Source organism: Phasianus colchicus, chromosome 3 (genome assembly GCF_987193195.1).
Source record: "Phasianus colchicus chromosome 3, bPhaCol1.hap1.1, whole genome shotgun sequence".
Lineage (NCBI taxonomy): Eukaryota > Metazoa > Chordata > Aves > Galliformes > Phasianidae > Phasianus > Phasianus colchicus.
The window spans coordinates 43,545,069-43,569,597 of NC_143438.1; the positions used below are offsets into that span (position 1 = coordinate 43,545,069).

Sequence of the window (24,529 nt, forward strand, 5' to 3'; positions counted from 1 at the left end):
CACTATTTTGTAAACCTTCTTGGAAACACACATACTGATCTTAAAAAATAAAACTCAGAGCAAAGCCTACTTAAGTTAAACCTTTAATTTTGAGCTAAATGCAAATTCTGCTTTCTTGGGTCCTTCTCTAAAATAAAGCAACAATATTGGCTCCTATCAGTGTATCACTGTACTAAGTTTGAACATGTATTTGTATACTTATATTTTGATAATTTGTGTTTGGACACAGATGGAGAGTATTTTTATTCAAACTTAAGGATGCCCGATTATTATTTTCTTAAAACAAACCTGGTGATAAACATGCTCATGCCAAATCTTCTACTGCACATCATTATAAAAAAAATTAATTTCCTTTCCCAGTGTCTCTTTACATGCCCAGGAAACATCACTGGGACATCTTCCTTAACATAATTCAGATTTTAGAGAAGTGAATGTGGAAACTAAGGTAAAGAACAGCAGTAATACAATTTAAAACAAATTACAAATACTACCAGATGCAGCAAAGCCTCCAGCCTACCCACAGTTCTCATTATTCAACTATTCGGCTAAGACAGTCTCTGTATTTTGTAAAAAAGGATATATTTCCTTTCTGTTTATTTCAGGTTACATAAATCCCAGATGAGATCCAAGAAGGACATTTTGTTTCTTCCTCCATGTTTCCGTCAATAAGAAAAGATACGATTATTTAACGTAGATACAAGACACAAGAGGTTATTTAACAGAAATTAAAGAGCTCAACTCAAAAACTTTACTTGGTTTTATGAAGACAAAAACATTGGAGTACACTGCATTTGCTCTCATTTCAATCCCTAAACAACAACTTAGCTAAGCTCTGAGCTAACCCTCAGGCTTTTTAAACGTATACATCAGATCGTGTAAACATCACATGCAAGTGTGCGCCTCCTACAGCATCTCTCTATAGCTTGTGAAACTTCAAAAGTTTTATTATTTAGTATGTTCAGAATGGTCTTACTCTCTGAAACTCCTATCGTGAGCAATTTCCTCTTGAGCCAGCCTCGCACTATCTGGTTACAGCCTACAAACAAAGACAGGCTGAGGGACACGGTGTTATGATTCTATTTTGGTCAGAGATTCTCCTAGCTTACAGAAGGAAAACCATCACACATACTGCTCAGAAGGGCAGCGTGCTCTCTCACACTCATCGTGTTGTAACTGGAAAAACTAAAGAATGGCTAATAGGGGAATATTACTGGCACATCAGGCAAAACTTTCACCTGAAAAACTGCTGTGGTTTGTTTTTGTTTTTCAGTTAATCGATTTAAAAATGAACTACCATAGCAATGATTTAGGAATGTTGGAAGGTTATTCACTGAAATGACTTAATAAAACATAACTTAAGAAGGCATGAGTAAGGAACCAGAGGTCCTTGTGGTCAACTGTGCTTCCTCCAGCAATGGGAGCCCAACAGGAGATAGACAAGCCCAAGACCCATAGACAGTGTGCCAATCTCCACTTACTCAGCTCAGCCTTGAACCAAACTATGTTTCTACACACTCAGCAGCCCTCAAATGACTTCTGTGAACTTGTCCTGTCTCCCCCAGAGGCCATGACAACTTTACAACATAGCTTCACTTCTACATGCTGCCACTGACATGGCATGGACTGCAACAATGCCCTACTGTCTTTCACATTACTAGCATGTCTTTTATGGCCTAGACATTGTGCATGGCATTTCTGCATACCTATCCATCATGTTCCTAGCAAAGATTATACAATTACGCAGAAGAAGTGTCCTACAGTTATGCAATGAAAGCAGAACGGAAGAGTTCTTGTTACATGGGACTACAACAGCTAGGAAGTCTTTTGTACACTAGAGTTCAGATCATTCAGTTGCTTTTGAAACACATCAAACTAAGCCTTACAGTTTCTGCCCACCAAGTTAAATTTAGGCATGAGCAAAGGTAGTAGTGTTTATTTATCCAGAGGGCAAGGGTGAACAAGACAGACCTGTTCTTATACTACTCAACCTTTGCAAGAAGTAGCAGGCAGCAAATCACAAACAGCAAACTTAAGACAGCACGGAGTTACAGATCTTCAGTGGCTTCTGGTCTGACCTTAATCTCTGACTGTAGATGCAGGGTTGGAAGAAGTAAGACTGTTATTTAGACAGCATACACCCTCCCATTACATCCTACCATTCATTCCACCTCCACTTCCATTTTCCCCATCTTGTGTCACTCCACATGTTAAACCAGAGGAATGATCCACATTAAGAATAAGCTCTCCTGTCCACTCATATGGTCAGGCAAAACAAACTGGCAAAGCTTTGCCAGGACACAGCTGAGGGCATGGTGCAGGTACAAAAATAGGAAACCAGAGTGGACGGAAACAGGGGAGGCTGTCAATGGATGGAGGCAGAGGAGAAAGAGGAGGATAGCTCAGCTTGGCTGCACAGCTTGAACAAATACTCATGAAACTGCACCATGAGTATTTCTCAGCATGTATGCTTAACAGCAGCATGATTCAGATTAGCCTAAAAGTATGAAACTTGGGGAGAAAAACAATGGATGTAAGAGGAAATGGATGTAAGAGGAAAACATAAGCAACTCAAAAAAGTAAATGAAGCAAAATGTTTGTCAGACAGTAAAATACCTTCCAGGTTAGAAATCCACATCGTCAGGTCTCAACAGGAACTCACTCTAACAACACTGGGAAAACCTGCCCAGAAATAGTACACACTGATAGAAGTCAGCCAGTCAGTGAGTACAGCAAACAAAGAGTACTCAGAATAAAGGAACTCTCTTGCTGGGAGCAAATGCCTGGAATTCCCCTTGCACTCAAGCTAACTGTCAGAGGCAGGACTTTCTCCTCATTATACCCCCAAATTCCATAAAGCAGCCCTTCATAAAGTGATTAACAAACATTCTGCTTCACATTTCCTTTTTGGTGTCTGAAAGCATGCAAAGCAATGCATTCTTAAAAAACAACAACAACAACAACAAAAAAATCAACAAAAAAAAATGAACCTTGCCTAATTATACTATATGCAACAATTTTTGCTTGTTTTTAAGAAAAGGAAAAAGTAAATGAAAACTTTGATTTACTGCAAACTCTTACGCTTCTACCCTAGAATTTTGGTATACAGCAAATTCACACCTATCGTGTAAGCATGGATCAGGAAAGGAATCAGTATAGGGCAATGCTCCTAATCATTAAGGAACAAAAATAAAAAAAAGTTGATACACCTTTCAATGTGTTCATACTTTAAATAATAGTACTTCAGGATGTATTTCAACATCCTTCTCTCCTTAAACATTCTCCATTAGAAAAATAAGAAACGAGCCCTAACAGAAATACAAAATGCTTCTCCTTCCTCCAGAATTTGCTACACTGATTATGATAAATAATGAAACCTGTTTTCACAGATTCATAGAATGGCTTGGGTTGGAAGAGATTTCCTATGATCTCTGTCCTTAATTCCTTAAACTACTTGCTAGCAATGTCACCAATTTTGCCAGAGCTCTTCTTTCAAACCTCCCCTAAGGATCTCAGTATACAACGTATACTCTCAAAGTGACAGCACTTACCATGAGATTCACACATGGACCTTCCTGCTGCTAGAACAGGGAGCTGTCACCACTGCTTCAGAACTACTGACATTTGGAATCTGGAGAACTCAGCATTAAATGCCTGGAACTGGGCATTCATATCTCACTGTATTTGGTAGACTGTGATTCCTAAAGTCACTGTTACAGGACATTTTGAAAATGCAGACCGCTGTACAAAACTGAAAAGAGGAATTTTCTCCTTTCCTTAAGTTCATTTCTTTCCTCTAAATCAGTAGACTGTTCTGAAGGTAATGCCTTCTATTTATTTCCATGGAAACTATAACAGATACAAAGAGAATAATAACAATGCTTGATAGAGAAGACTCTCAGCTACAAAATATTGTTTTTCAACAAAGTCACCACCATTAGCTCTGCATTTTCATCCACAATGAACAAGAGCCTGCATGCCACACTCACACAAATCTGCACCAGCGGAGGTAACCCACTGCTGCTGCTGTCACTGCTGAAACACACCACCCACTGTCTCACTGTGCTCACATCCACCAGTTGGTCTTCATAAACATTCAGCAAGCATCAATGAATGTCAGCAGGTGTTACTTTGTCCACATGGAGGAATTCAATGACACACCTTTGCTTCACAAGCACTTCCATGTCAGACGCCATTCTGTCAGACTGCCCCTCTGGGGCCATCTGTCACAGGGCAGCAACGTGTAATGGAATATTGGTGGGGAGGTTCAACTTCTACTGCTGTATCACCAACATCCATCTGTGATGTCGTGGGCCAAAATAATAAAATAGTAGGCACTACTTTTGGAGCAGCCCTTGTAGACAGGTGCAAGATGACATAATTACAGCTTTTAAAATACTGAAAACTGTATTAATCTCCCTTTTTCTTTCAAACCAGAGTGTTTTCTCAAGAGTATGTACACCCTGTTTCCTTAGTCTCTCCTTGTTCTTGATGCTCTGAAGAACATCAAAAAAGTTGGGATTTTTTGTTTGTTTTTTGAAGTTCAGTTCCCAATACTGGGATACAATATCCCAGCTGAGGACTCACTAATGCCAGAGAATGACATAACTAATTCATGTCTCTTTTGTAATTCATGCTTTGTTAATGTAACTCATTGTGAATTAACTCATTGTTTGTGGTTCATTATTACAACAAAGAATTTTTCCTGTACTACAAGCAACTATGTTGCATTTCATGCCTTCTCCACCCCTTTCCTAGCAGCTTTCTGTTTGTTCCTGAGAGGCTGTCAAAAGGGGATGGGTGCTTGACCAGCTAGAGACAACCATGCTTGACAGACTTAAATGGTATTATCAAGATACAAAGGCAATTTGTGTTCTAAATTGTCTGAAGTGTAGGAGTCACAAGAACTAACAGAAAAAATATGAGAAATGGGGATGGACATTTTAAAAAGAAGGAAAGCCAAATGAAAAAAGTATTTTAACAGTAAGACTATTCCTTTTCTAGTAACCACTCCCTACTATTTCTGCTCCTTTAATCATAATCTACAACTCTTTTTTTTTCCCACAAACCACAAGTGCTGAATCATGTAAGACCTAAACTGACCTAAAAATAACAAAATTCTGCTACTTGCAGCGTTTCCCCAAGGGAGATCAAAAAGTTCAAAACATTTTCTCTCAGTGACACACAGCATTAGGGACTGCAACAAAGCAACAACAACAACAAAAAAGGGCATTCTAATCTTCTAAAATATTCTTATGAGAAGGGTTTCAAGCAATGATCTTCCTTTCTGTTAAATCAGATAAATCATAAGGAACAATTAAAGAATGATGAGGAGATTTGAAAGCACAAATGTCTTTTGTGCTACTGTAAACACTGTCTCTCCAAAATCAGGCTGAAGACCAATTTTTTTTTTTTTTTTTTCCATTTTAAGAAGAAAAATAAAAGTATGCTCTCCTTCTACACAGAAGAAAATATTAGTCATGGTTAATAATTTTAAAAACGCTTTTTCATAAGGGACACATGGCAGCACAGCAAATGAAAAGACATGTCACTGCCATCCAGAGGGACATAGGCTCAGGCAGTGGGCCCAGGTGAACCTCACGAGGTTCAACAAATCCAAATGCAAGATCTTGCACTAGGGTGAGGGCAACCCCCCCTTACCAATACAAGCTGGGGGATGAAAGGATTGAGCACAGATCTGCTGAAAAAGACCTGGCGGTACTGGAGGATGGCAAACTGGACATGAGCCAGCAACGCACCCTCACAGCCCAGAAAGTCAACCATACTCAGGGCGGCATGAAAAGAAACGTGGCCAGCAGGTGAAGGGAGGTGACCCTGCCACTCTACTCTGTGCTGGTGAGGCCTCACCTGGAGTACTGCGTCCAGATGTGGAGTCCTCAGTATAGCAGAGACACAGACCTGTTGGAGCGTGTGCAGAGGAGAGCCACAAAAACGATCCATGAAATGGAACGCTTCTCCTATAGGGACAGGCTGAGAGAGCTGGGGCTGTTCAGCCTGGAGAAGAGAAGGCTGTGAGGTGACCTGATAGAGGCCTCTCAGTATCCAAAGGGGAGCTACAGGAAGAAAGCGTACAGACTCTTTAGCAGGATCTGTAGTGATGGAACAAGGGGAAATGGTTTCAAGTTCTAAGAGGGTAGATTTAGGTTAGATATAAGGAAAAAGTCCTTTACAGTGAGGGTAGTGAGGCACTAGATCAGGTTGCCTAGTGACGTGGTTGGTGGCCCAGCCCTGAAGACTTCAAGGTGAGGCTGGATCAGGCCCTGGGCAACCTAACTGTGATGTCCCTGTTCACTGGAGGGGAGTTGGACTAGATGACCTTCAGATGTCCCTTCTAACTCTTAAGGATTCTATGGTTCCATATGACAGAATAAAACAATTGAATGCAATAGATTTTTTGAAAAAAAAATAGTCAAAATATGTTACAACGTCACACTCAGGTCCTTCTCACACCTGAGAATAAGGGTAACTGTCACTAATGGCACCCTTTGGGCTGTGATGGTATTGTTGCAGAGACCTTCACACATATGCCTCTTACCTGCAACTGTGTTCACATTCTCTTAAAATTATAAGTCATTTACTCTAATTCTATAAAAATACAAAAACAATTCTATAAGAAATATCAAGTCAGTATTTATAAACTACGTAAATAAACCCACAATGTACCTACACCTTGAACACTGTGAGCAACTACAACCTTAAAGTGCAAACAGGGCCTGGTAAAAGTCGGAGAAACATGGAAGGGTGAGAAGAATCAGCAAAGATATGGAAGGAGTCCTGCGAGAGAACCAGTTAAACAGACTCCTTAAGCTGAAAGATAAATATTTGGAGGGATATGGCATGTAATGAGGAGGACAGTGTGGAAGAGATGAAATAACAACAAAAAAATGACAAACCAGAGAAGACAGACTGGCTTAAAAAAAAAAAAAAAAAAAAAAGAGAGAAAGAAAAAATAAAAATATTTTGAGTGGTACTTCCTCACATATACAACACAAACTTAAAACTAGGTAAGTACCTCAAATGCCAAGAAATAGCTATAAATCCACAGAGACTAAGAGAATAAATGCAGGAAATTTTACCATGCCTATTGTACGCTCCACTCTTACAATCTTTTTCCAGTGCTGCTACTGGCCGTCATCAGAGATGGAACTCGGTGCTACATGAACCAGTGACCTGAGCTCACAGTTCTCTTATGGTGTTATCGAGCTGTGCAAATCAATTTAAGGTAAATTATCTAAGATCCCATGCATGAACCCTTCCTTTCGGCAGAGAAAGTTATGCTGGTGCAGCCTACTGTTCTGTAAGCCTTTTAAAGATATTATTATTAGAAAAAACACAATATGAAAATGAATCACAGTGATTATTGAAAAGACCTACTGTTCATAGCTTAATAGCATCCAGAGAACTGTCACTTATCTGAAGAAGATTTTGCTTATTTCAAGTTTTGTGCCAATCTCTAACCTACACAAGTTTTCCCACCCCCATGAAAATCCATAAAAGAGCTCAACGACCTCCCAAATATATATTTAACACAGAAAAATGATTTGCTGGTTTTGTTTTTCATTTGAAAGTGTTTGTGACTTCAGTATTAATATCACTGCATAACCGGATATTCAGCTGCAAGCACACTGAGCTAACAGTACATCAGCAAGGCATTTAAGTCCATCTACAGGCACACATTTAAGCATTTGCAAAACTGGACTGCAGGCAATAGAGGATTTTAGGATGAGCTCTATTTTTGTGGACCATTCTACTTCTTGCCGGGCTTTCATTCATCAGTGAGAAGAATCAAAACCTGCTCTGCAGAACTTAAGGACAAGCACCAAATTTGATCCTTTATTTCTGCAGAAGCAGAGAAAATTCTTGCAGGTTAGATTTTCCAAAACATGCATTGCCACTTTCCTCTACTGATATATTTAATCAATCAAATTATTTTCCAATTATGACTTCTGAGTAATTATGATTCCCTGACTAATTATTCTTTTTGTCTGTAATATACCCACATTGCTGTCTGTTGGTTAGATTTTTTTGGTTGACTGCTGTTACAATCTAGAGAGAAAGTCAGCAAATAATAACAAAGACTAAAATGATAATTTTCCTTCTAAGAAAGGACAAATAAAAGCTCTGCTGTTCAATTAAAAGTGTGTTGTCCCATATACTTATGTCTGTTCTTCCCCAAAGGAAAAGGCAACACTGGCATAAAAAAAAAAAAAACAACCACAAAAAAAAAAATGAAGTGCAAGATGAAGTTCAAACTAAAGGATGCCTTTCTGCCAGAAAAAATATTCTTACCCCAACGTTCAAGGTCTACCAAACTCCACCAGGAAACCTGACTCTTCTGTAAGACCTGCTAAAAATCTGATAATTAATGACATGCTTTCAGGAACATGTAGAAATACATGATCTCTTCCTTTCTCTAGCGGCAAAATAAAATAAATGACCACATATTTGTAACATAAGGGCTTTCTATTTTTGCTTCACTTCTGCCTTTTCTTTCTGACTTGGGTTGTGAATTCCTCCAGGCAGCTAGCCTGCACCCAAGGTGTTCTGGAACTGACCTCCAGGTCTCACTGCTAGTCCTGGCCAGCTCCAGCTCTGCAGGCAGAGTCAACGGCTGTCTGCAGAGGAAACTGAGGATACACTTCTCCCCGTTTTACTTTACCATTCTTTGCCTTTTCATGTTTTTCCTACCTGACAGTTCTTAAATTTGATATTATTTAGCTGATATGAAAGAAAGAACGTGGGTGTAAGTTAAGAAAAGAATGATCTGCACAGTTCTGTCACTTAACATCCTATGGAAGTGAGGGTGGACGTGATCAAAAAGCGTTCACCAACTTAACAGAGATAAGAGGACTTGCGTATCTTTAGCCTATTTTATCCTGCTAAACAATTTCACCGTTTCAAATAGTGGGATAATTATATTGCATTAAAATATGTTTAAGTCCTACTGACAGCAATAAGAAAACTCAAAGGGAATGAACTGGCAGGAGTGTCAGAGAACGTTTACTTTTAAAAGATTTAAAAGGCAAAGTTCACCTCTAATGTCGACATAACGGATAAAGATTCCAATATTCTTCTTGCCTAAAGATAAATATTCTTTCAAAACATCCAACATAGGTTTTTAAAACAAATTCGAGTAGATTAATTACAAGAGTCCACTTTAAACCAACTAAAATTAATCTACTGATTTAAAGTAAGAAAGCCTAATCTCCATGCTTCATGATAGCTGGCATGTTTACAACCAGATGTAGCTCTGTTCCGAGAAATCACTGCAAGACTTTCCAAAGTAAAAGACAATATAAACTTAAAACTGTGTTGTACAAATTACATCCTTAAGAAAAGCTCCTAGAACTGGAATATAACACTTGAATCTTTTAACAGAAAAGCAAATGAAATTAAATAGGTGGCAGAACAAAGATCACAGCTGTAACATTCAGCAAACTGCAAACACACACTGTTCTTGCCACTCATCTGCTTTACTGCCACATTTACATTTATCATAAAAAGCTGCTTCAATATTTGGGGGGGGGGGGGGGGGAGAGGGGGCGAATATAACACTACGTATTACTTTTGTGTTTTAAACTTATTTACTTCATTTTAGGCAAGGGAGACACAGAACGTTCTGTTCATACTGTTAAGCTCATTCTCTATTACACTGCTGAAACTGGTGCCTTCCACAAACCAAATATCCAATCTGCTGATGTAGACTACATTGACATTAAGAGGATAATCCACCGTTGACCATAAATACAATCAATCAATGGATGAAGCCATGGAAATGATGAAAAAAAAAAAATCTGCTAAGGTCTATGCTGGCAGTGCTTAACACAGTTCCAGAAACTCCAGTTCGAATTGCATCACATGCTGAAGAAAGGGCATGCAGCTCAGATTTATGGCTGTTGTGCCAATGAACACTCATTTCTTTGAACCTCTAAACAATGACACTATTATTGCATGAGTAGGTGCTATCTTCTGGTCCATAGGTCTCTCTGGCTTCAGTGACAATGTGCATGCATGTCATTATTTATCCCTAACATGTATTTTTTTTTTTTTTAATTTAAACCATAGCCACAAAAATTAAAAGATCCTCCCTGACTAGTAAACACATTACTTTTACAAAGCACTCAAAAATAGCTAAAGCCATCATCAACAAGTTGTCTTTGGCTTAAAAGATTAAAACAATTAATTGATAATGAGAACAACTGTTTAACATATTCCACTATGTTTACAGTTTCACTGACTGTGATGGAAAATCTGTTTTAATGCAGCTTATAAATAATGACAATTCATTAAATATTTCACTGCCCTTCCTCTGAAAACTGCCACTTGTAAAAGTCTGAAATGTCGTCAGCATCCTCAGACTAATTGGACAGTGTGTCTTCATTAAGCAATGTGGTTACTCTTCACACGTATTTATATTTAGCTTCACTACAATGCCGTTTCAACTACATATGAGGGAAGAAATAAGTTCTTGCAAAGAAAGATGCAGAATCAAGATAAATTTGTGATCCAGAGAGGCCATTAATGCTGTCCTTCAGATACCAGACAGCAATGTCTGTTCTTCAGCACCTTGCTGTCTGAGGTGGAGGACTGCCGCCGCATGCACAGCTTACAGAAGGCACCTAAACAGCTGTCAGGAGTTTGGGAAGGAAGGAAAAACGGAAACCACAACTGAAAATACATCAGCCACCTTCACAGATCTGTGGCCAGTGCAAAAGCGACAGTCACAGAGGCTTTAACCTCTCACTGTCACCTTTTTTTGATTTAGAAATCAGGGCATACACTAAAAAACACCTGATGAACAAAAATATTCTAAGGTTCATAAATGATCGTGTAATATATTTTTGGTTCTGTGATGAAAATCAGTCACTCCTACTTAAAATGATAATTGGAGTTATTAGTCTTCCAGTTGCCACCAAATCAGTATATCTAAATGTAGAAGTAAAAATATTTTTACCCTTATAAAGTGCTATGAAAGTATATAAAGTTTTCAGCTAAAATTGCATCCAAAAAACACAGAATATAAAATAAGTATTTGACTTGCTGCTGGCTCTCAAGAAGTCCCCAATTAATTTGCATTCACTGAAGTAATACCAGTAAATACCAACAATTCTGAAGACTACGTAAGTTTTAGTACTATAGAAGTTCTATAGGCACTAATAAAATTAGATATTAACTGTTCTTTTTCACAGTGAAAGTCTGTGTCTCGTGCGATGATAATAAATAAGCCAAGTTGGGTAAGAGCGGATACCACTTCACTATCTGTGAAATCAGATTCACAACGTAAGGTAGGAAACATTTAATTTAGTTTTACTGTGAAAACATAGTATTGAACATAACACTGCTGTTGATTCATAAGCAGCACTATTCATCACCCTCTCTTGAGTAATTGTCTTTTCAGACTGAAATTCATTATTTTTCAATGAAAGCGATGTAAAAACACATTCTAAAAAAAGACAAATATATACAAGAAAAGCAAACATATGATACTGAGATAGGAAGAGCTAGAAACAAACTCAGAAATGAATACCTACTCTTTATTTTTTCTGAATACTGCCGCTCATTTGTGATAATACATAGGACTTCCTATGGCTCCCAGTCTCCGTCCTTATGCTGTTGGCAGAAGAGCTACAATCTACTCAAACCACTCCAATTTTAAACCTTAATTATGTTTTCAGTAACATCTGGATATTTTTCAAATGATTAACATAAAGAAATTAAAGAAAGTTGTGGCAGATATTTATAATTTTACAGTTTCACAATACCTTATCACTTCAAGAAGTTGTTTGTTTGTTTTTCAACACTGCGCTAGACTTGTCTGCGATTTGAACCCCATTCCAATTTTCTGGTTCTGAAACTGTATGGCTAAAGTAATACTTTGTTATTTCTGAAAACACTTCTGATTGACCAACCCATTAGCAGCAAACTTAATCTTTCAGAAGAATAGGAACAAGACAACTTGTAACATCAAGGTATTCATTTGATTTCAGGTATGAAATGTTCACAATTTAGTACTTGAACATTGACTAATCAGGACATTAGGGATTCAGCTTAATGAAAACCAGACACACTTCCATGAAATCTGTATGCAAGCAGGTATTTCACACTGAGGGAAAGGTGTCACAGGGCATCAGCAGAATCTGCTCTCAGCATGAAAAGAGCACAACTTTCATATCTGCTGTTAATTAATCGTATGCATACAGCACCAAAATGAGAGCTACTGCAGCAAAGAAACATTATCTGTTGCGTAACTGCTACTTCTCCCTGGTATCCACTACTTATCCATAACAGTCTTCTTGACAGTATTAGTCTTTGCGTGAAGAACAAGGAGTTGCCAACAACTCTGTTAGCATACACAATATCTGCAGGTACTCTTCTTTGACATGCTTCTTCCTTAGTATTTGAAGTTCATTCAGGTTAGTAATAACACTGCCGTACTCACACAACTTAATCATTACCCTCTAGATCTTTTCCAAGTTTGTGAATATAATAACAGCTGAAGAACCACCAGCATGCAACTTAGACCAAGAAAAAGGCAAATGACAATGTTTAAAAATCTACTTGATTCTTAGAAGTTAATTTGGAATTCAAACTACAGTAATGTTAACCATCACAGGTTGCTATAAAAACTTGTGGCTGTTCATCCTACCCCAGATGATAAACAAAGCCCTAAACTAAAAACCTAACCGAAAAGAAAAATCAAAGGAAGCCACTGGTGGCAATATTTACTGCATTCTCTCTTTTATGACATTTTCATGTAAAGCATGGTATATTTTCATACTCCCGAGAAACATGGAAATACTGCAAGTTATTTGAAAGCCAAAAATGTAAGATGATGATGTTTTCTAACTCCTTTGGGCTCTATCAAGTACATATTACAGGGAAACTTAAACACGTTGTGACCAAATAGCATATTGAAGTCACAGCATGAACTGTGCAACTGAAGGAAGTTTAACCATATACGAACCTCATTTATCACATTTTTCATCTTTTATTTAAGTATTAAGTATCAAGATTTTTTGCTGAAGTGTATTTCTAGGTATCAAAATCTCCGGTTTCTTCAAACACAGTGACACGTTCTGTGTAAACCAGCAATCACCATGCACTAATGTCAGTATGAATTTGAATGTTATGCCCAAGAAGGAATGCCTAAGCAAAGTCTATGCAACTTCCAGTAATGACCATCATTTTATCTCTTTCTCCTGTTTTTACATTACAGAAACGACATCCTCATTTTTATGAAGAAAACGTGGAGGAAAATTCAAGTCATGAAAATGAACTCAAATGATTGTATCTAAAAACACAGAGCAAACCATGGGCCAGCTGAACCTGAAGCACTTTCCCTGTCAATGCCTGCATATTAACATCTCACTTTTGAAAGCTGAGTTTGCCCGACTGATGTTTTACATATTAGTTTTAAAACCAGTGTTCTAAAATGAGCACAAGGGACTACATTTGCACAATTCAGTGTTTTATGAAGGTTTAACAAAATATTTTGTTAAAATGTCCTTCCTAAAAACATTTTTAGCAAAGGGAAATGAGTACTTTGACAAGTCTCCCCGCACCCCAATAACCAGATGAAGTATCTGCATGTTTTCTACCAAGCCAGTGATTCCCATTCACTGGTGACTAGTTCATATAGGCAAACATTAGACTACACACTTTGGTTGTAGCTAATTGACTGCCTGCTAGATACGTACATCAAACTGACACATGAACCTGATTTGATAGAATATAAAGTTAAAGGACTTAATCACCATACAGACGTGTTGCGCTCACAAAATTCAAATACTTCAGTAAAGACAACTGAACTTGAATACGCACGCGCTTACATAACACACCATGTTTTTCCACAGCTACCAGCATAATATGCCCTTAATATGTTCACTCTGTTCCACAAAGGACAAAATAAATCCCCATCAATAAAGGATTAAAAATGGCACAGGTCAATTCCTGTTAACTTTAGTAACTATCAATCAACACTTTGCCAAAAATAACAAAAAAATCTTTCCCGATGTGCTGTGTGTGCTTCCATTTCAGTTTTAAAGCCTTTCTGTTGATTCCAGCCTGGAACACAGTGCTAAGTAGTAATCAGAAGAAAAATTATCTTGATTCCTTTTTATGAGTTCAAGGAAGAAACTACAATGGACACATGACCTACTCACGTTTATTAACTTCTTAAAAAAAAAAAAATATATATATATATATATATATATATAGCAAGCCGTAAGTGTTATTATTTATATAACTAGACCGCAACCATCGCTTGGCATATTTCAGTAAAAATTTCCCAGTCCTTTAACAAAAGTAACAAAAAGCACCACACAAATCATAATGGAAATCAAGAGACCTTTGATTTTGTTTTATGTGAATCATCAAGGTAGCAAATCTAAAACAAATTGAGGAATAGTTTTTTAAAAAATTAAGTAAAATTGTGGGAGGCAATTTACAAATTTTTAAAGCAATATTAAAATGTTGTAAAGAGTAAAACATTTGTTTTACAATGTTTATCACTACAAAAGTCAGCTGTTTGGCTTACATTTTGTAGAGACTGATGCAATTAAAAGACCCAACAAACAAAACCCTAAAATACAGATTAAAGGTATACATGTGAATCTCATTTTCAGTCAAGTTCTTGGAAGTTCCATTGTGAATTTATGTTATAATATGGTTGCACCCACAGGAAATCTGTAGTTTCAAATCCACTTATTTTAAAGGCTAACGCTCACAATTAAACACGTATTAGTTAATTGGTATGCAATTTAAGTATGCATATCCAAGCATACCCGATATGCCACAAATACATTTGAATTAGTGCACAGATGTTGGCCACACTGCGCCCTCCATGAAACTGCGTATCATCAGCTGCCTCTCTTTAAAGACTTGTGGTACAGTGCATTCATTTTCAAATAAGGTTGATGCGAAATGTTTAAAATACATCTTAAACTAAAATACATTGCTTTTTAAGACAAAGATTTACGTGACTAATAACCTAAAAATAACACACCTGTAATTTACATTGCAGCAACAGAGGCAGCTACCTTTCACAGTTCAACACCATCCATACTGTTAAAAATCCTAAAATTACCTCTTTCCTCATCCAAAGAAAGAAGGGTCCCATTTATCAAGTTTTAGAATGTTCCAACATTTATCCCTGAACCAATACCTGAGCTCTGCTTAAGTCAGCTTTTTTTTCCTTCTTTTTTTTTTTTTTCTTTTTTCCCTTTAAACCTGCGTTTAAATGCAGATAACAGAATAGCAAGTACTGAATGAACACTATTAAATACCACAGGGTTTCTCTGGTTCAGAAGGCCTCATTCCAAACATCAGGATTCAGCAATGCTTAGCACAGAATGCTTACTGTTTGACTGATGATTACTATCCGAGTATTTCTTTTTTCATTTGCTCTTGTACCAAAACACTACATGGGTCGAAAGCTATTTCAGCTGGAAACATAATTTTATTTTAAGTTATCATTAACTTAAACTGGAGTAGAATCAAGCCCTGAAGCACAATAGCACATTTTTTTTTAAATCTGTCTTGCTCACACATCTTCCTGGAGAGAAACAGCATGCTAAAGCAACAGGAATTAAAAAAAGAAAATCTAGCCCTTCTATACATTTTACACACACATTACCTATGAATGGCACAGAAAAGACAACAGAGAGGAACAGATGAAACTGACATATAAAAGCCATTTACTTCTAAAACACGATCAGATTTTTCTTCCTTTTTTAAGCCACTATTTTTTGTTTGTTTGTTTTGCTAAGACTTATTTCAAATAACATCAGTTTCATCAGAAATCCTACTTAATTGAAAAACAGAGTTAATTTCATTTATTTATTTTTTTTACTTTAAACCAAAATTGAGTTTGAATCAAGATTTCAAATGAATTACTACTTGCTTCAAAGTCCGTGAGGCCTCATTCCTTTTTCCCCCCCATGAAGAATAAGCTTTTCACTTATATGAGGTAACCAACATTTAGTTCAGTCGGCCCACATATAGTTGGCTTCTTTGAAAATGGAGAAATTTTTCAAAATCATCATTAAAAAAAATGTTTCTCCAATGCCATAGGAAGTCCACTTCACCTTTTATTTCTCCCCCAGCAACTCAGGAAAAAAAAGATGTATTACAGAGAATTCCAGAAGATATATGTCACTAGTTATTTTACCCAAACAAATAACATATCAAAGCAAAAAATAAAGAATGAAATGAGCAAAAATGCCTCAGAACCAAAATACCTGCAGAAGGTATATTTCATTTCAAACTCAACTTTCATTTCTAAAAAGAGTTTCTCATTTCTACTAACTTGCATCTACCAATTGAGCAATTATGCCCCATGTGGGAGTACCTTACAGTCGTTTTCTTAACATCTGCATTCTGTGTTAAATTCTAACTGAACAAGATGTCTGATGTTTTTCCTTTATCTTGAACCTTCAAAGTGGTAGCTTTACCAGAGGCAAAACCACACACCAGAGAATATGAGTCATATAATAAAGAAACGACTCTTCCCCTTCTCCTTCTTCCACCCTGGAGCTATAATAACCTAAAGACACTGTATTGTAAATGGCTTCTTTGGTAATACTAATAGCACGAACAACTCATAATCATGTAGCCAATAAACAAAGACTTTTTGTAGCCCTTACTGTATCCGTAACAAATTGCTCTTGATATATACTGATATATGCATACATATGTAATTCTAAGGTCAGCTTTAAATCATGCCACAGTAAAAATAATTTTCAGTAACATTCATGTCTGTGCACTTGCTTTCACACCATGCATAAAACACAGAATAGATTACACATTTTTTCCATAAACAACAATGTAAAAAGCAAATGAAAGACGTCAATGCAAGTTAATCCAAATAGTACCCCTAAGTTGCCTCAGAAGAGTAATCTCTATACAGAAATCTCTCATTTGCTTACAATTCCATATCAAAAGACGGCAACGCTCACATGCAATGAAACCACTGCTCAGGCCAACTACAATAAACAGATAAGGAAGCAAACCACCTTGCTTGACCACTGTTTACATGAATTTCCGCTCTGAAGTGCAATAATATGGGAAATACTACTGGGGGCACTCCATTCTTTTATTTCCTTTTATATCCTTTTCTGCAGGCTAACCGCAACTCTGCAGACTGACACCCAAGAGGAAAGCAGCTTTTGACAGTCTTATCTGAAGTGTCAATAGGTACAACAGCATTAGAAACATTAAACAGAAGAACTGAACACAAAAACAGCATTTACAAACATCTGCAAATAAATCAGCAATAACAAACTAACGCTGAAAACAAACACTAGAACAGGTGCAACCACCAAAGCCTTGAAGGAAAGTTAAGCCAGAGGTAACGATGGCACGAGCTCTCCTCAGGAGCATCCTCCAAAAAGTAAAAGAAAACAAGCCACCAACAAAGCAAACAATGCATCAGCAAATCAAAGCAAAGAGATGCATTCCCCCTTAATGCAGAATAAAGCAGCGTTTTCTCTTCTTACCTGTGTATAGTCAAAGTCAGAAAGAGGAGCTATGCTCTTGATGTAGTCCATTCGAAATTGGTTTTCTGGGTTGGCCAATGGAACTGGGGGTATTAAAGTGCTCATAGCTGAAACTATAGTCTAGAATTGGATAAAACAGAAACAAACACATTAATCTGGATAAATCTAAGATGCGGGATCAATAGAAGATAATCCAATCTGATCAGCAAAATAGGATTTCTCTCTGCACAATCTTAGAGAGCACAGTTCTGACCATTTCCGCTACGCCCAAGCATTTAAGAATAGAATAAAGCATGTTCTTACCACAATCGCATCTTTAACATTTTTCCGAATATCCAGTATTTTCTGTTTCTTTTCTCTGTGTTAAAACAGAAAGATTTACACTTTGAATTTGATTCCCAAAGCACTTCAGTCACTTGCATCTATTTTTTTTTCCCCACTGATTGCTTCTTTATCTGCTCTTCAATCGCTACACCAACTAATTGAAAACAACAGCAAGGCAAATACATCTTTCTGCTTATTCCTCTTCTCGCACAGCACGAAGAGCAATGCCCATTCATCCCTCATATTTTCTTAAACCAGAGGATCGCAGCCACATCTGCAGAGCCTCCCCTGACGGAACTGGAAATCATTCTCCCGTTTTGTTCATTTCCACGGCACGCTGCGGACATGCACTAAATGAATAACGCACAGCTCAAAATCAGCAGATATCTGAAATTAACGCTATGGATTAATCGTGATTTCCAGGAAAGGGCACTTGAGAGAGAAAACGATGCACTCTCAGAAATCAGGGTGATTTCTAACAAATGTGCCAAATTAGTTTCAGTTTTACACTAAGCCAAATACCGGAAAAACAGCAGCCACTGTCATCCTGAATGCGGCTTGACATATATTTTTGTATTGCAGACAGATGCAATATTGAGTTATTTGCTTCTATGTAAAAGTAGTCGCCATGTTGTTGCTACACAGGGGCCTGTCAAGCGCTGCAGTAGCAACAGTGTAAGGTACAGTGAAGGGGGCCAGGCGCAGAAACGCAAACAGGCGGCAGCAGCAGCAGCAGCAGCAGCTATTTCCTTATTCTCGCTCCCCTGTCCCCCTCCCTCCCCAAAACGCAGCGCCGAGCCACCGGAACGGAGGATGCGGGCAGAAATTTCCCGACCTCAACCAGCTCTCCCGGCATTTAACGAAAAACAAGCCCCGGAGCGCCGGCGATCCTTACTCTGAGTTAAACCCATTGACGTGCAGGATCCTCATCTGTTTCACGATGGTGCTTTTCCCCGACTCGCCGGCCCCTGCAAGAGAAAGGAGAGGGCGCGCGGTGACACGCGGGCCGGGCTGCGGGCGCGCAGCATCTCCCACCTCCGCCGGCATCCGCGGGTCGCGGCGCGCCCGGCCCGGCCCTGCGCGGAGCTCGGGCAGCTCTCTGCCCCTCCAGCCCCCCCCGGCCCTGCCCTGCCCTGCCCCGCCGCCTTACCCAGCAGAAGCAAGCGGTGCGTCGCTTTGTAAGCCAGCCGCTCCTTCTGCAACTGCTTCTCTATTTTTTTGTTGGCTTCTCGCTGCGCTTTCTCATCGATACGCTGATCCTCCGTTTTGCTGTTGCCCAGACACCCCATCGCCGCCGCTCGGGAGGGATGTCAGGCTGCTGCCTGCGCGCACCGGGGTCTTACGGGGGGAGAGGGGAGGGGGGCGGCGAGGAGCAGGCTTTAAATCCCGGTATCTCCGCGGCGCTCTCTCTTCGCTTCTTCCCCCCGCTTTGCTCAAATAAAATGGTCTCTGGCCGCGCTCTGATCAAAACAGAGTTTGTTTGTTTTCCTCCCCGAGAGGGATGCGAGGGGCCGAGGTGGCCGCGCCGAGCCGGGAGGGGCGGGGGGAGAGACCCGCGCAGCAACGCCTAACGAGCACCGAGGGGAGCGGCGAGGCGAGGCGGGCTCCTCCTGGCAGCAGCCCGGTGCCGCTCTCCCCGCTCCCTCCCCGCCGCACGCGCGATCCCTATATTTCTCCGTGAAGGGCTATTTTTGTCTCTCGAACTCAGCACTGCCTCTCCCTGCCAGACCAGGAAACGGGCAGCCCGCAGTCCCTGCGCGCGGGGAAGGCGGGGGAGAAAGGTGGGAGCCGGACCCCGCCACCTGAGGCCCCGCCGGCCCGAGGCCTGCCGCCTCCGCGGGGCCCGCGCCCCCGCGCCCGCCGACCCCCGCCGCCCCCGGCCCCGCCGCGCCCCGCGGCCCTCGCCCGCCCGCCGGCCCTGCCGCCGCGAAAACCTGGAGCTGGCATCCGCCGCCCGCTGGAGGCAGCCGCCGCGTCGGCCCGCGGCTCCCGGCCTCCTCCTCCCGAGGAGGCGGCCGGCCGCCCCCCGCTGAGCCCGCCCCGCCGCGGGGAGCGGCGCCCGTAGCCCCGCGGCCCCGACGATGCGAGCCGCGAAGGCGCGGGAGCGGCGAAGGAAGGGTGGGCGCGGAGCCTCCCGCGGCTCGAAATACCGGCACCCCGCTTTTCCAAACACTGCTATTCCTCCAGAACTGCCGAAGCTGCGCTCCCGCTGTGGAGGCGCAGACGACGAAGGAGAACAGGCAGCGCTCCACCTGTGCTCGCTTCTGTTTTCAGGAGGCACTATGGCACCCAGGTGCCAGGTACCCGTGCTGATGGCCCTGTTCGGTCTAGAACATGGACACCGTTTCATTCTCCTCCTTACACGATCGCCGTTTCCTTTTCCTCCCTGCACAGGCAGTGTGTGTGTGGGGAGAATACTACAGGTAAAAATCCATAGGTTCTGCTGGGCCAAAATATGCCTTTGCGAGCATCAGACTGCCCATTTTTTAGAACCGAATGTTTTTTCCCCATTTCTATTTTCCTGTCCTCTGACACAGGTGGGACTGGAAGCACAATTCACGCCACCTGCAGTTTTTGGGGCTGCAGCGTGAACGGCTCAAGGGAGGAGACACACAACTTGCTGCTCTTCGCTGGCAGAAGGGATAGGATAAGATGCACAAGATGAGTGGAGCCATGTTTATTTCCTATTTCAGTGCTTAAGTTGCTGTGTTCCAAATCTAGCTGGTTTTGGCCTTGTTTCTTCCCCAGCTCCTCCTTAACAGTTTTGTTCCTGTATATACTAAGGTGGGGATATTTGGTGCAGGTTTATTCCTAGCTGAGACAAGGCTCAGGGCCAACAGGACTTGACAGGATCGTGGTATATCCTGCTTTTACCTTTCTCCGAAAAAGGGAAAGTGTTTCTCATTTCCTCTCTTCCCCCTTGCAAACCCCATGACCCCTTTGGGTCTCTTCCTCCTGAGAAAAGATCACACAATTGAAGAATGACACGTGCAAGCGACCTGTGCCCAGAAACAACTTTTGGCTGTAATTATATTCGTGCTCTTCCTATTTTTTTTTCCTTCCCAAATGCAGCACTCCTTATTCTGGCACATTCAGAACTACAAAATCTTAGAAATAACAGCAATCACAGAAGCAGCTCTCACCCTCTTCGCACACTGCACATTTTTTTTTCCCCCAGAGAGAAATCAAAGTTATCACATGCATACGTGTCTTCTGCACACAGAAAAACCCAACTGTGAGCCTAAACAGGATGCTATCCAACCTGCCTCTAGTAATACTTTTAGCAATGCTGTTTTAGCAAACAAGCTTCTAGAACAAATCACACATGGATAAAAGCAAAATCTTGGGAATCCAAGGAAAAGGAGATTCTCCCTGCTCTTCCCAGTCAGCCAACATGGCATCCTCCTCCTCAAGTTCCTGGTCCTCTTGAAAGCAAGATATTTCGCACTGCTCCTGCCCTGTCAGATCTTTATACATATGGATATGTATATATAAAAATTCATGTCTCACTCTCCTTTGCAGGTTCCTACTCAGGCTGAGTGCTGCTGAGCCCAAGCTATAAGCAAAGAGGTTGTACTCATACACTTGAATGGAAGAAAACTGATAGCTCAGCTATTGCCCCTGCCACATCACAGAGCAGCTTCTTTTGCCCGTTCTGTTTGGACTAAATTGCCCACAAAAAGGGACAGAACTCAGTAAGAACCAGTAAAGAAGGAGCTCCTACAGACACAGCTCCACAGATCCTGTTGCTCCTTGCTCCTCTAATCTACAGCACGACTGATGCAGAGTATTTTCTTGAAAATGTTATGTAGAGGCAGAGGAGGTTTTTCAACAGAAACCCTGCAGACCCTTTGCAGGCCATCTTCCCTTATAAAGCCCCTTCTGTGGCTTTTGGTCTGTTTCACAAAGACAAAGCAATGAAAAAATGGATGTTAATAAAAACTTTTGGGGGAGCTAAGCAGTGGGAAAACAGACTCTTCCTGCTTGTCAGTCTTCCTGCCTCGGCTTTCACAGGGGTCTCTGACCTCTGTACTGTCACTGTCCTCAAGCCTGGGCACTGCACTAGCTGGGTAATGCTTCGTGACCTGAGCTGCCTCTACTCACTGACCTCTCTTTTTCATGCTTTTACTCCACCTCATTATCAAACCACAGTCTGAAAAGAGAAAAATAAATGGTTATTTGCATAGGTATTCAAGAAAAATAATTATTTCTCCCTGGTAATAAATTCTTGGTAAGTTTGTCTCCCTGCAGCTGTCAAATATTAACACAAAAGTACACACTCCCTGGAATGCTACATTTGGATTTTTGTAAGATACACGAACCAGGAACCTGAAAAATTATGACTCTGGCTGTATGAAAAATACTGACTATGGATCTGGTAAATACACAGCACACGGTATGCAGACAAGTAAATGCCACAGTAAATAATCTAACCTTTCACCTGGTGTGTTTAAACCTGTCACCTCAGAGAAGTCCTTATAAAAACTTGGAGGGGAGCTCTTTCCCCTGATGAACCATGAAAAGGTCTGAGTCCACACTCACTCCGAATAGACCTCATTCCATGGATTAAGGACAAACTCAGTGATGCAGGAAAGAGTCAGCCTCAGGAGGGGGCAGTTCTGTGGCTCCCTGACCCAGCTGTAGCGTCCCCATTCCTTTGCCACTCTCCTCCAATTACCGCTAAATCGCTGGCCTGGCAAAGCAGCTCACCCCTCTGCTGCTCCTTTGTGAGGCACTGAAGAGCACAGGTGAGCATAGCAAAAGGGAGGTGAAATGGTCTGGTGGAAGTCCGTGGAGTAAAAGTAAAGAGGTTTGAAAATAAAGCAGAGTTTTCCAGAGAAGAACTGAAGGTAGCAGCCAGCAGAAATGAGGATGATAGCCTTTTGCTCCAAGAGAGCAGTTATGAAGGGGAGCATTCATTCCAAGAAGCGTGCTAGCAGGCCAGATGCTCCACAGAAGCCTGCACGGAAAAGCATCAGGTGAAAAGCAGCTTTGTGGTATGATCACATTAGAGAAAGAGGACAATCCTCTTTCGCTCGAGCTGGTTATTCCTTCTCCAAGCTAGCTACTCCTCATCCACATCCTGGGAGGAAACAGAGAATGGGGAACGCCTGGTGTGGAAATCCCAGTCAGCTCAGTTGATGTTCAGACTGGTAAGATAATTCATGTGCTTATGACTTGGTTTTTCAGACTAGAAATCCCTTTCTGCAAAGACAGACTCGCACGGCAGCAATGCACACACTTCCATCTGTCAGTACTCCAAGCAGAAGTTGCTGACTAAGACTGAAATCCAGCAAGGGCCTAGTCACATTGAATAGGCTGAGTAACCTTGTGAGGTTCAATTATTACATATTACAGTCAAGTAATACTGTTAAGCTACATGACACAGAAGCTTTTGCAATGAGCAAAAGGACAAGCTCTCATTTCATGAATTTGAGACCCTCTATTATGGGATATGTTGCATGGTTAGAAAAACAGACACTTTCATGGCAGTATCCCCAGATATGGAAAGTTTTACTTGATTTGGGTCTCTGAGGACACCCCCAGCCCCTTCCTAAATTAAATAAGCAAAGTAATACATTCAAATTTTGAGGCAATCAAAAATTAATTCTAATCAGTTTTTCAGGGGAGTGCTCAAGATTAAATAGATTTAAGTGAAGCCAAGCAAAATATGCTCATATCCCATTAGCTTAGAAGGTTATTCATAAACAAATACAGAAGTAGTTCTAGCACACTATAGTGCTAGAATTATCGCTGTGGTTGCTACTTGAAAAATGAGAGGAAAAATATCTATATGTGGGACATGTCCTGGATTCTGTGCAATGTGCTGACCAACACCTTGCACAGCTGTAACAGTGAAGCTGAATAATTTATCTTCAGTTTATAATGAATTTTATATATGATAAAGAATTCTGAATGTCATAGTAAACGCTCAGGTTGACTATCATGTTCACCCTATTTGACCAGGAGTGAGAAACTAGGGAAAAAAATCTGTTATGACACTGAACATACGCAAGACATGCCTTAGCCTCACCTCTAACTCACATGTGTTAGCAGAACTGTGACAGTCACAGCATGTTCTGACACCACCTCCACTAGGCCACATTCTGCTAAGTTAGGTTGTCACCACATTTACCACAATCATATCCGACAATCATATCTCTATGTTATGTGTGCTCGTATCACCTCTCATCTTGATGTAAATACAGAGATACACTTCAACTTTTTGGGTTTTAGCTCTTCTGCCTGAGAAATTAAGATAATTAAGGCTGACTTATTTTTATAAAAAAAATCTCTACATAGTTATGTTGTTGACGCCCAAATTCAAAGTTATGCTGTAAATCTTCTGGATGATGTAATGGTAAACAGTGTCCCCCAGCAGAAAATCTTTATAAATTAAGGCAATCCTCTCATACAGATCTGTTGACACGAATCAAGGAATTGGGCAACCATTTTTTTAGTGAGTGCACATTAATGCATCTGCAAGACCAAGAAGCACTGGTAAGTTCAAAGTAAGTCAGTCCATGTTCTAACCCTGCTTAAGGATCCCTATATGTTACTACACACGAGTAATTGGTAAAAATGGCTTCAGGAAATAACGTTGCTAGGCTGTGTGGAGTCTCATACCCTGATCTGCATCAACAATCTTTATTGCGGGAATACAGCTTGTGCTTCACTGCATGAGTCTGGAC

General features: G+C 40.5%; 1 protein-coding gene across 4 annotated transcripts in view; it reads right to left on the minus strand.

The window, feature by feature from the left end:
• The window catches only part of GNAL (G protein subunit alpha L), a 180,611-nt gene that overhangs the window by 98,227 nt on the left and 57,855 nt on the right, over positions 1–24,529 (minus strand). Inside the window, exons 1-5 of one of the 4 annotated variants that reach the window (XM_090137351.1) lie at positions 19,772–20,061; positions 18,988–19,297; positions 18,733–18,805; positions 17,817–17,871; positions 17,514–17,633 (exon numbers count right to left, since the gene is read on the minus strand). In XM_090137351.1, the coding sequence (XP_089993477.1) occupies positions 17,514–17,633; positions 17,817–17,871; positions 18,733–18,805; positions 18,988–19,126 (387 nt within the window). In that variant the 5' untranslated portion in view covers positions 19,127–19,297; positions 19,772–20,061. Of the gene's footprint in view, positions 1–17,513; positions 17,634–17,816; positions 17,872–18,732; positions 18,806–18,987; positions 19,693–19,771; positions 20,062–24,529 lie in introns of those variants that run through there. The other 3 variants (XM_090137353.1, XM_031588978.2, XM_031588977.2) reach the window with 3 other exon arrangements.